We start from the raw sequence: 13,451 nt of genomic DNA on the forward strand, positions 1-13,451 counted from the left end.
CAGCTTCAACAAGCCGAACAAGAGTCAACACTGACATGGCTTTTCAGCGATGGCGACAACTGAGGAGACAGAGTAGCTAAAAAGCGACGCAATGGTGGCTGTATTTCTATTACACAGGTAATTATCTTGTTTGTTTTGTTTTGGGAAGTGGGGGGGGCGGGGTTGTACTAACGTAGCTAGCTGCTTCATAAGTCGTTTCAGCTGTTTAATCATAAACCAACATATGTTTCATGTATTAGCCAAAGCTAATGTTAGATAACACTGGTTGTAAGCAACATCAGCAGAGGTGGAAAAAGTACAAAAATTTTGTATTCAAGTAAAAGTACCAATACTTTGATGAAATATTACTCAAGTAGAAGTAAAAGTACTCATCTGAAAATGTACTCAATAAAAGTAAAAAGTATTTCATTTGAAATGTACTTTAAGTAAAAGTTACTTAGTTACTTTCTTTGTGTGGGGTGTGAGGGTAGTAAAAATAGGACAAGGGGTCAGAAATCCAAAACTATTTTGTTTTTAATTAAAGAACAAGTGTAACAAATGTAAGTGCAAAAACAACAACTTCTTGTTCAGTTTAAGTAGCAACTTAAAGTTAGTTGTTTTGTAAAGTTAGTCACTGTTGGTTCTGGCCGTTGGTTTACTGTCAATGGTTCTGGCGTGTAATTTTCCCCTGTAGGTTGAATTGTTATTTTTACTCAGTAGCGGATAGGATTTATAAAGTAACTAAGTACAATACTTGAGTAAAAACGTACTCAAGTAAAATACAAAATACCGATTTTAAATTATACTTAAAAAATACAAAATACACAAAAAAAGTATTCAATACAGTAACGTGAGTAAAGGTATTTTGTTACTTTCCACCTCTGAACATCAGCTATGCTAGTAGACAGTGTAGCTAACAAGCCTATATGTTTGGTGATGTCTGCACTGTAGTTGTGAGTAGATGTGGTTTGACAGTATTTAGGTCTGTCATGGCTGCAAATGGGAGGTTTGTGGTTCTTTAGTTGTGAGAAAGACTCAACTTCACCACCTGTAAAAGACTGACTGATGAGACCACCACCCCCGCTCCACCTCCACCATTTCATCATTTTCTCTCCCACTGGTGAGTGCAACTTTATGTAATAGAGAAGCAGCTTAGCTCTTCAAACCTCTAAAAGTCAGGTCGTTAGCGACACATTTACAAACGTACAAAGTTTTTAAGAAGGTGTTATGAAAGTGTAATTGCTTAGACCACTGTTATTGATATAAATGCATTCTTCTTTCATGAGTAGTCCTTTGTTTTACATACATGAGGGTGCTCCTCACAATATTGGTTCTAGCAGTTGAGCCCATTTCTCATATTAGAAAAATATTCTTGAATTTATTATTCGTGTACCTGTGTATGTGTATGTGTAATAAACACTGTCCATAACTGCTGCACTTAATGCATAAACCAACCCTCTCAAATAATTACTTTATACCCATAAAACCATCTTCCCCTCAGCAAAATAGCCTGAGACTTTATGTAGCAATAGTCCTGTGTTGTTATACGTCCTATAAAGAGATTCAGATCTAATCATCTAAATGTCATTTTTGTAGAGATGATGGCTAATTGTGAAATTTTTTCTAGGAAGGACAGTCGCTGTCAAAGCAGATGAAGATTGCCACAGCACCCACATGATGTCACATGCAGAGCCTGGCCTGTCAGCCAACACTCACCTCTGCTTATAATCAACAGTAAATATATTGTGTGTGGTAATGATATATTTTGTATATATCTTATATTTCAGTAATATTATATTTCATATATTTATGTCCATAAAAATAAAACAAGTTACATACCACATTGGTTCACTTATTTTTTGTGTAGCATACAAAGAGATAAATGAAACATCGTCATTGACTATGCTGTATGTGAAAGGAAAAGGAATGTATCATTTAAAAAAATTTTATGGTCACATATTTTTCCAGACACAGCAACTAGTGATACCAACTGTGATCCTGCCCTAGTGCTCTGTATTGTTACACAACAAACTGTCTGTAAGCTGCATAGCTGAACTGCTGGGTGATCTCCCCCGGATCATCAGCCACTGCCCAGATGTCATTCCAGATGTGTCTGTCAATGTGCAGGACTCGCTCCTGCATAATACAGTACCATTCAAAAGTTTGGTTGTTTACATTCATTATGGTAATCATATATGTTTTCTTACTTGTAAATGAGCCATTCCGTATTGGGATATTATGACACTCACCGCTACATTACACTCCTTTCCACTCTCTCTCATCCACTCGAGCAGTGTGTGTTAGGGGAGTGGCCTTGGAGGGATGCCTGAAGGGAGTTTTTTGGTCTGATACTTTAAAAATCTGGCTAACTCAGGTTAACATCTCCCAGATTACCTACTCCAGCTTTAATGCAAAGGCTGTTTTTTCTGCAATAAAGTAAAATAAATAAAGATGGACGTAGCCTCTGTGACATCACCCACAGGTTTCTGAAGAGTGGTTTTGAAGCTCAGAGTGAGCTGCCCTACTGTCGCCATCTTGGCAGTGTCTGACTCTGCCCTTAACTCAGAGATAATCAAAAAATGGACAAAGAGGTGATGTGTAGAGCTGAGACTTTGGTGCGGCCGGTTTACGGCCATCATATGCTCACCCACCTGTCACTCAAAGAGGCCATGCCCTCCATTCTCCATAAGCCTTAATAAAATGTAAACAGGTGAGTTATATAAACAGTTGTTGAAGGAGGAAATTAGCTCCAGAGACCAAAATAGTTTTTTGTACCAGGCTGTAAACATGTTTATTTCTGCTGTAAAGTTGGACATTTTAACATGGGAGTCTATAGGGATTGACTCACTGTTGGAGCCAGACTCTAGTGGCCATTAGAGGAACTGCAGGTTTTGGTTCTTCAGTGATGGCTTCATTTTTCAGCCTCGGAGTTTGATGCTGGATTTTCTGCACCTTTAAAGACAGACCCATGTCAATCAGGAATAACTATGGTAAATTAATGTGTGTGTGTGTGTGTGTGTGTGTGTGTGTGTGTGTGTGTGTGTGTGTAGGAAGCCCCCTATGTCATGCTGAAGAAAAATGCTGAGCTGTTTCAAGACAATGACCGTTATGAAGGTATGTCTACTGTACTGTGTGTGTGTGTGTGTTTAATGATGCTCAGTGTATACTTGTTTTATACTTGTGATAAAAGACTGATCACCATCACAGCCAGGAGTTCTTGGTGGAACCTGCCGATTATTCTTTACAGTTATTCTGATTCGGACACTAGATTCAGAAACACCTCTGATAATGATGTCCCAAGCTGTTTGATCCAAATAAGAGTTTCCACTGTAAAAATAAAAAGAGAGAAAGACATTCTATCATTCATGTATTTGTACATTTTACAAAGAGTTTAACCTGAGTCACACTGACAGTAATCAGATCACATCCACAGTCAGTAGAATACAGCTGAAACATTGGTATTCGATCAGAACATTTCTTATATTGCAGTATTCAGTGTTCCATACTGTATTCTGTCTAACACTGCTGTTGTGTGTGTGCGTGTGTGTGTGTGTGTGTGTGCACCCGTTATTTTTGGACTGATGCTAGGTTACTGCGTTGACTTGGCTGCGGAGATTGCAAAGCACTGTGGTATACGCTACCAGCTAAGGATTGTGGGAGATGGCAAATACGGAGCTAGAGACGCAGAGACGAAGATCTGGAATGGTATGGTTGGAGAGCTGGTGTATGGGGTAAGATTTAAGACATGCACACACAGTAACATGGCTTATTCCATTTGAGCGGCAAGATTGTTTACTCTGCAGATGATTAGTTGCAAAAAATACTACGAATGAGGAACAGCAAAGACAGTCACAGTGTTAAAATACAGAATTTAACTGAACAACATGGTCAGGGCATTCACACACTTCAGACCATGTGCTTTGGATCATTAAAAAATAGAGCGCTTGAACTCATCTCTACTTTTACGTTTCCTCCTGATGTCCACACTGAGAATTTTTAGATTTAAACTCATCTCTTCTTCTACGTTTCCTCCTGTCGTTAACACAACTCCAGAGTTTTCAGCCCACCCAACATTTGCTTAACACAAAACAACCAGGTCAGTGTGAAGGTCAGCAATGAAAAGAGAGCATAGATAAGAGGCAGGTCAGCTGTGCACTTGTTGAATGAAAGAAGAAGAGGGTGCAACAGAGAGCATGGAGCAGCTTCTGGCTTCCTGCTGAGTGTGATATAGATTTATACAACAGTCAGTTCCCCAGTTCGAGTTGTCTGGTTCTTGCGTTTCTGTCCAACAGCTGACTACTGCACGAGGAGACCGCTGTCCAACCCTCTCCCTTTGTCTGTGTCTCTCCAACAGAAAGCAGACATTGCAGTTGCTCCCCTGACGATCACGCTCGTCCGTGAGGAGGTGATCGATTTCTCCAAACCCTTCATGTCTCTGGGAATCTCCATCATGATCAAAAAGCCACAGAAATCCAAACCTGGAGTCTTCTCCTTTCTGGACCCGCTGGCCTATGAAATCTGGATGTGCATTGTCTTTGCCTATATAGGAGTTAGCGTTGTACTCTTTCTGGTAAGTGCTGTCTGTTTATGTGTATAGATGTGTTTTGTTCTCACCGGTACTAAACTGTCACCGTCAGCTGTAAGCGTCTGGACCTGTGTTACATACAACACCCCGAGAACACGTTTTAATGTAGACCTGCACTCAGGGCTCTCAGGAGTTTACCTCCATCTAATGACTGTACATTCATAGAGAAAAGTCAAACGTTTAAGTGACAGGGAGTCATTCATTGTCTATGTCAACCAGCGTCTCTTGGCGGCAGAGAGAAGCAGACTTACCTGCAGTTCTGGAGTAGCAGGTGAACTTGTGGAAGCCATTGCCCTGATAAACCTTTGTCTGTGCTCCTGCTCACTGATGAGATGTTGCCCTGTGTGGAGGAGGCTCACCACTGATCTTTGAGCCTGGTGTGTGTGTGTTCTCCTGTCAGGTGGCTCTACACACTGTGTGTTTCCAGTCTATCACAGTTAGTTACGTGTGTAAAACAAAAGAAAATACACCAAAAAGGTCGAGGTTACGTTCATAACGTGTATAGCACAACTTTATAGGGGCTATTTGTAAGTTTTGCTATTGCTACATAGCTAATGTTAGCATTACCAGCTGTTTTTACTTGCCAGCCAGTCTAAAAGAAACATTATGTGTTCAGCATCAAACTTCAGTTCTTTACTCACCAACAGCTGTATCCAGAGGTGGAAAGAAACATCAGTGTTAACTCTAGTTTTGCTTCTATTTCTTCTACTAAAGTTAGCATGCTAACCAGCTAGCTTTTTGATACTGAGTCACTGTAGCCTTCAGTCTGAAGAAGTCTGATAGTCTGATAACTTCTTGTGTTGAAAACAAAAAGATGGCTGAAGCTCTTGGTGAGACTGGTAAGTAAAAAGCTGTTAATGCTAACATTAGCTATGTAGCAATAGCAAAATTTACAGATATCTCCTTTGATGCTAGCAGTTACATGGTGTGTATAGCTGTATTGATTAATAGATGGAGTAAATGGGTGTGAGACAGATGTGACTGTGTAGACAAACCTTTTGTCCTGTTTATCTGTGAGCTCAGCAGCTGTTACCGTTTTCTCCACTGGGACATTTTTAGTTGGTGTTACCACACTGAGTAAACTGTGGAAAAAGCAATACAGTGGCCTCGAGTTAAGATCTTTTTAATTTTGTTAAATTGCTGTTTCACAAAAAAAAAAATGGTCAGGACTGAACATTAGCTGTCAACTTACAATTATTTAAAAACAACATTAACTGATTTTATAGTGTGACAGAGAGTTTTTCTTGAAACATACAATCTGCATACATAGTGGAGCAGATAAATATTAATCTTTCAAATGTGGATACAAGCACCAAAATTGGTATGTTTATCCCTCTGGGATAAATCTACTTGAATGTAATGTTATGTTTTTGACTCTGATTATGTCAAATTCACAATTGTTAAATTTTTACAGAGTTATATTTGTAATTTCTAATTTGTAATGTAAAAAATTAGTAAAACATTATGTAATTGCAAACCATTTGTTATTAATAAACAAATAATTGCGCCAAGTTTAGTACTTTTGTCCACATATGAAAGATTTCCCTGAGTCATCTGCTGCACTAACAGTTCAATCAAATGTGTGGGTTTTACAGTTGCAGTTTTCAGGCTGTTACTGATGTGTGCTACATGTACACTAAACAGTTTTAATGTAAAGATATAAAATTGGACAACGTGTCACCCACCACATCGGAGAAGGTACTCTGTCTTTGTGAAGGTTGGTCCACAGTCTCACACACCTGGCTCATTGCTCCAGGTGTCATGCCTGACTGTCACGCTGCCTGTAGAGGTACAACATGTGACTCAACATGTTCATGGTGCCTGTGTATTCAACCTTTGCTTTTGTCAGTACAAAATCCTGCATGTGTGCTTCCCCTGTATGATAGTCAACACCTCTCTTCCAAAGTAAGACTGTGTTTTCATTAAAGTCCAGTGCAATAGGGAAAATCAAACCAATAAATGCTATTATCATCCTGTAGGTATCCAGATTCAGCCCCTATGAGTGGACTTTAGAGGAGCCGGAGGACGGAGCGTTGCCCCTAACAACCGAGTCCACTAATGAGTTTGGGATCTTTAACTCCCTCTGGTTCTCTTTGGGCGCTTTCATGCGACAAGGTTGTGACATCTCACCAAGGTTGGTACGACATGTTCCTGTAGCTTGAATCACTTCCTGATCTGTTCTGTTAATGTATTTTCTCCACAGCTGTTGTCCACCCTGTCAGAGTCAAGGCAGTACATATGGATACAGGACTGCACTGAGAGGTTTCTATATGAGGGTACCAGAGTGTTAGATATTCTCCATGTCATTATGAAAAGTTAAGTAATCCAGGAAGCAGAATATCAAATGCAAAATACAGAAGCAAAAAAGCTTAGTGAATCAACCTCTGAATCACCCAGTTTTAACTGGTCATAAATCTGATCTAATCTTCATCTAAGTCTTCAGCTCAGTCCACAGCATCTCTACTGGATAAAGGTCTGGGCTCTAACTGTGGACCACTCCAGAAGGTGGATTTTCTTTGATGTTCCAAAACACTTTAAGTTAAGAGTTTCCTTAAAGTCTGAGATAGGGTTTCCTAAAGATAAAAAGTTGCACAAAACACCTCAAGTCTTGTCCATAAGATTTCCTCAAAATATTCACTGAACTATTTAAGTGATTCTTTAAGTACTAGGAGACACCTTTAACGATGAGGTATTGATTTTACATCACAGATTTGACCTGCAGTCAGTTTAGGATTTGACGGCTGTCTAGAGTTGGATCACTCTATTTTTCTGCAGTTTAATGATTTCTCTGTGGTTACATGCCACGTGATCTTTCTGGCCAGGTATAATCGAGGTATTTTATGTCCGCAGACTGCTCACAATCAATGGTCTCCATGGAAACAGCTAAATTTTAACGCTGTAAAATCTCTTTCAATGCTGCAAATGCCTTAACGTCTTTCCTTAACTAAGGAAACCTTTTATGAGATTCTGTGCAGGGGCGCTTCGATGGCTCACCTGGTAGAGTGTCTACCATTAAGGCTCAGTCCTAACCGCATCAGCCCGGGTTCAAATCTGACATGTGGCCCTTTGATGCATGTCATTCCTTTTCTCTCTGCCCAACTTTCCTGCCTCTCTCTCACTGTATCAAGAATAAAGGCATAAAAAGCTAGAAAACTTAAAAATGACTTAAAAAGAAAACAGAGATTCTGTGCAACACCCTTAATTAATTCCCTCAGCTAAGGAGAGATTAAACCTTAAGTGTAGAAAAACGTATGGTGTTTTGTGCAACCGACCTCTGGCTCACATTAGCTGATGTCTGTGTGTTCTGTAGAAGTCAGTGTCTCTAAACCACACCTCCAATCTGGTTTCCCTGACTGACTCCAGGTCTGATAACTCCTGACTCCAGCTAGCTTCTGTTCATGTCATTAGTCTGTTGCAGCTACACTGTGGATGTTTGATCAAGAACAACACAATGATTGTTGTTGTTAGTTTAATAAATTGTGTTTGTTAATTGTTGTAACTTGGATGAAGAGCTGATTCTATTTAAGGGTAAATTTATTAATACACTCAGGTGATTCCAAAGGTTCACTGATGCTTTCTTGTCACTGTGGCTGTAAACTGTGTATACATGATGGTAGAGCCACAGCTTCTGACTGTAACGTTTCCTGGTGACATGCTGACGATATACAGACAAACTGATGCAGACACAGTGCAGTGGGGATTTATTGTTATTTGGTGAGAGCTTCGAGCGATGAACAAACCGGGTGTCTTTTACACTGAACATATGTGCCAGTATCCCTGCAGAAACAGCCGACCTCTCGACTTCATAACATCATTAAGCTAGCGATAAAACCGCCACAGGTTACTTCCTGTTCCTTACACTTCAAAATAAAAGCACTCCCTGTCAACACTGTTCACCATAATACTAAATCATTACCATTACTAACTGACTAATTCAAGCAAACATTTTATTGTAACTTTAATTGTATGAAGTTACACAAGCTACTGAGGATCCTGGCTCTGTGTTAGCATAGCTACATATGAGCTGTGTCCCAGTTCGGGGACCACATCCTTCAGAGGCTGTGTTCAAAGACAGAATGTGTCACAGCAGCGTGACTAGACTGTCCCATTTCAAAGACATCATCAGATCTGTCTTTCTTTTCCTGGACAACAAAGACAACAATAGGTTTGGATAGATAGAGCAATAGATTCATTGCTCTCCGGTAATGAAAGCAAACAACACCGACAGAGAGCCAGAGGATTACACCGTTGAATGGGGCCTTAAAACCTCAAGTTTATGTGGGAAAAAAAGCTATGTGTTTTCAAGGTTGCTAGGTGAAAGGAGCTGAACTTTGTAAGGGCGGGAACAGCTGGTGACACAAAGCGAATATCCTTAGTAGATCAGACGTCTCATTTCAGTTCGGCCTTCGAAAGTGTGGCCCTACGTAGCTGTTGTAGACTGTGTTCCCTGAAGGATGCAGCCCCTGAATCGGGACACAGCCTCTGTGTCCTGAGACCAGAGGAAACTCCCACAAAGGTCAGAGGTCATCAGTGGTTGCGCTAGACTCTGTACTCAGTATCCTGTAATAACAGCACACTCTGGCCTGCTTGTGTGTGTGTGTGTGTGTGTGTGTGTGTGTGTGTGTGTGTGTGTGTGTGTGTGTGTGTGTGTGTGTGTGTGTGTGTGTGTGTGTGTGTGTGTATAGATCTCTGTCAGGTCGTATAGTGGGGGGTGTGTGGTGGTTCTTCACTTTGATCATCATCTCATCATACACGGCCAACCTGGCTGCCTTCCTGACCGTGGAGAGGATGGTGTCTCCCATTGAGAGTGCTGAGGACCTGGCTAAACAGACAGAGATCGCATATGGCACCCTGGACTCTGGATCCACCAAGGAGTTCTTCAGGGTAAGAACTTCTTTAGGGCCACACAAAGCTGACATGTTCAGATGAAAGTAGGCAGATGAAAGGAGAGAGCTGTTGTTTCTGAACAGAGCGTGGAGGCCTCCTGGCCTCATGTGGTGTTTGGATGACAGTGGTGGAGAGAGCTGTCTAACTCCACAGTCTCCCATAGGTCAGAGGTCAAAGTACACATAGCTGTGAAAAGCAGAGTGAAGAAGTCACACAAACACTGAGCTAACAAACTGTTACAGTCCAGCTCTGCTCGGAGAACCAATCACACATCCTATCTGCACACAAGGATGTTTGAGCTTCATCGTGCAGAATGATGAAGATGATGGTCAGAGTTTGTTTTCACCTTCATCTACTGAAGAGAGAATGATTCTCTGTGCTCATCTTAAATCTTTCCACGATCCACCGTTGAGTGAAGCAATAAATGGAGTCTGGATTTCTGAATGAAGGAGATCGATGTGGAAACTCTCTGGTCCTGCTCTGTGAGACCACTCTGACAGTCTGCTGGTCCACACCATAGACTGTAAATAAAGATGGACATAACCTCTATGACGTCACCCACAGGTTTCTGAAGAGTGGTTTTGAAGCTCAGCGTGAGCTGCTCCACTGTTGCCATCTTGGCAGCCCATAACTCCCAGATAATCCAAAAAATGGACAAAGAGGAGGGGCAAATTAGCAAGTAAAAGAGCTAAGATAACAAGCCAGGTATGGTGGGTGCAGTCACTGATTCCTGGTAATTAGTGCTAACATACAGATAAATAATACTAGAGTTTCATTCACCTGTAAAAACAGGAGGAAAATCTTCACCAATTATCTGTCTGATATGTGAAGAATCAACACCACAAATACACCTGTCACTCAAACCGGCCATGCCCTCAATTATACAGAACTTTAAGCCTTAATAAAATATAAACAGGTGAGTTATATAAACCGTTGTCACGAGGTACGAAATTAGTTTTAGAGACCAAAACTGTTTTCTTTACCAGGCTGTAAAAGGGACATTTCTGCTAAAGTTCTAAAGTTGGACAATTCAACTTGTGAGTCTATGGAGATTGACTCGCTGTTGGAGCCAGACCTGAGCCAGACTCTAGTGGTCTTTAGAGGAACTGCAGTTTTTGGTACTACAGTGTTGGCTTCATTTTTCAGCCATGGAGGTTGATGCTTAGTCAACACATCCAAAAAGGTTGGGAGTCCCTGTGTAACCAGCTCAGTGTGGACACACTCTATGTCTCCCTCCACCTCCAGCCTCTGTTCTTTAAACAAATCCCCTTCGTCCAACCCAGTGCTGTTCATGGCCCTGTAGTAATGGAAGGAGACTGACACAATTATGGATCTGAATAAAATTATAGATTCAAATAAAATAGCTGTGTTCACCATGCTTATTAGTACACTGTTGTTTACAGGAAAGCTCCACCTTGAAGTACCCTGTGCTTCAGAATTGACAGGGTACACACTACGTCACAGTGTCTCATCTGCGTCTGTCTCTGTTTTTAGCGCTCTAAAATCGCCTTGTTTGACAAGATGTGGCAGTACATGAAGTCAGCAGAACCCTCCGTCTTCGTCAAGAAGACGTCGGAGGGTGTCCTGCGTGTCAGGAAGTCCAAAGGGAAGTACGCCTACCTGCTGGAGTCCACCATGAATGAGTACATCGAGCAAAGGAAACCCTGTGACACCATGAAAGTGGGAGGAAACCTGGACTCCAAGGGCTACGGCATCGCCACGCCCAAAGGATCACCATTAAGGTGGGTGGATCAGTATAACAATGCTAGCCAACCTGCACTGCCATGTACCATTCACACTACTAACCTGCTGCCTAGCATACTGTCCCTCTCCCCATCCACTCGGCTCATTTCTCCACACTCTAAACTCTGACAGTGCCACTCACGCAGTGGCCTCGCGCTCTGTGCATTTGGAATCTCCCTCAGCGTCCTGAGGTCATGATCAGTAGAAACACTGGCTGAGTGCCTGCTGTAGCAGTCAGGTGGTCATCAGCCAGTGTATGAGCTGAGGCTGTGCTCAGGTGCAGCCCTGCTCAGGAAAGTGTCCCACCATGGGGAGCGATGTAGTCTGGTCCCAAGCCTTAGTGCCAGTTGGGTGTTGCAGTATGCGAGTGTGATGAATGGAGCATGGCGGCTTACTCGTTGTTATAATAATCCACCTACCCTGATGACATCATCGCAGTGGTTTGTATTCTCACCATGGCTACCACCTCTGACCAATGGCTAGTGGTGGTTGCCGTGACAACTGGGGAAGGGCTGTTTGAGTTAAGATTTCAGGTCTTATTGTCAGCCATCCTCTGCTTGATCCATGTCCATTCAAAGTGACCTCATCTGTTTCTACTGAGGAGAATCTGGCTGCAGGTTCACGATGAGCTGGTTCTTCAAGACCTGGATCAAGGGGGTGTTGTCCATGAGTTTGTCATCTGAACACCTTTTTGTGTGTGTGTGTGTGTGTGTGTGTGTGTGTGTGTGTGTGTGTGTGTGTGTGTGTGTGTGTGTGTGTGTGTGTGTGTGTGTGTGTGTGTGTGTGTGTATGTCTACGTATGTGTACATTTGTTTTCCATTGCACTGTGTCTCCTTCCCAAAGAAACAATTGATTTCTTTATTACAGATGAGATTTTAGTCATTTATTCACGTGAACTTCCCTTTTTATTCCAGTTTTCTAGATTTTTCAAGGCAGCTGTTTCTCAGGAAGGTTCTTAGCAAGGAAAATGGAGACTTTGTTCAACTTAATTAATTCCAATTAACTGAGTGCCACTACAGACAGTGGTTTTTGTTCTATTTCATTTTCAGTTTCTTAAATCACTTTCAGAAACCAAGAGAAAAGATGAATATAGAAAAACTGTAAATAAAAATAAAAGAGAAGCCAGACACACTGTGCAGTATCACTCTGTCTGTGCACAAGGACACACACACCTGCAAGAGCACACAGGTGACAGCATACAACCCTGCCGGACATGGGATTAAACAACACAAGGTTTAATTCATGAAATCAACAAAAATTTAATGAAGAGAAGAATCATTCAACATATTCGTGAGACCTGCTGTCACACAACAGGCCTCGTGCCAGAACAGCTTCCTTCTCTTTTCAGGAAGTGATTGTCAGTGACATAAAGCAGGTAGAGATCTGAGGAGCAGATACTCTCTCCCTTCCCATTCTGACTTCAAACATCTCATTTCAGCGGCCGCAGAGATCTGACAGTTCACTGTCACCTAAATAAAATGAGAAAGTTCAAATCATTTTCCAGAAAGATGCAGCCACAGACATGTTGGCCCCGCCCTCTCAGCGTCAGACTCCAATGTACTTCCTTTTGAATGTGCATTAACACGTTTGCGTTTGCACATTACAGTGGGGGGGGGGATTAACCAAACCAACAACGGCATCTGAAACAGTGTCTGGTCCCTCCGGAGATCACTCTGGACGAGTCGTTCTGTTTCTGAGACTGTTGTGACGGTGAGAACCTCAGCAGGGAAGTCAGTGTGGAAGTCAGTAAGTGTTAAGAACAGCCAACACATTGCCGGTTATTTGACGGATTTGTTGACCATAAGAAAAATATAGAATAACACAGTCTTATACTTTGAACTGTGTAAACTGTCTTGATAAATATAAAACCTGTAGATATAATAAAGTTCATGTTACACAAACAAACCATGTACAGTGATAGAACAGGACATCTTTACTCTGGAGTCCACATGAGACGGACAGGGAAGGAGCTGCTCCCCATTTATACTCACGTTTGGAACCCTAATTGTCAGGGCCAACATTTATTAGAAAAATAAAAATACAGTTAAACCCACAGTCTGTAACTTCTGCCTCTAGGGGTCTCTTAAAAAAAAAAAAAAAAAAAAATTCAGTGATTCGCAGACGCTCTTCAGGGACACAGGACAGGACGTCTCCAGCAGCTGGGAGCTGAGCTGTCTAACATTTCCTCAGCTTGTTTCTCTGATAACTTCAGATCCAGACGTCCGACGACTAAAATCCTTCATCTAGTTCAAATATA

General features: G+C 41.7%; 1 protein-coding gene across 3 annotated transcripts in view; it reads left to right on the plus strand.

Annotated features, from left to right (window-relative positions):
- LOC130166200 (glutamate receptor 2-like) overlaps positions 1–13,451 on the plus strand; it is an 80,360-nt gene that overhangs the window by 30,905 nt on the left and 36,004 nt on the right. For all 3 annotated transcript variants that reach the window (XM_056371624.1, XM_056371623.1, XM_056371625.1), the window contains exons 11-16: positions 3,030–3,093; positions 3,568–3,710; positions 4,334–4,549; positions 6,544–6,698; positions 9,250–9,448; positions 10,946–11,193. In XM_056371624.1, coding sequence (XP_056227599.1) covers positions 3,030–3,093; positions 3,568–3,710; positions 4,334–4,549; positions 6,544–6,698; positions 9,250–9,448; positions 10,946–11,193 — 1,025 coding nt within the window. The remainder of the gene's footprint in view (positions 1–3,029; positions 3,094–3,567; positions 3,711–4,333; positions 4,550–6,543; positions 6,699–9,249; positions 9,449–10,945; positions 11,194–13,451) is intronic.

Source organism: Seriola aureovittata, chromosome 3 (genome assembly GCF_021018895.1).
Source record: "Seriola aureovittata isolate HTS-2021-v1 ecotype China chromosome 3, ASM2101889v1, whole genome shotgun sequence".
NCBI classification, from domain to species: Eukaryota; Metazoa; Chordata; class Actinopteri; order Carangiformes; family Carangidae; genus Seriola; species Seriola aureovittata.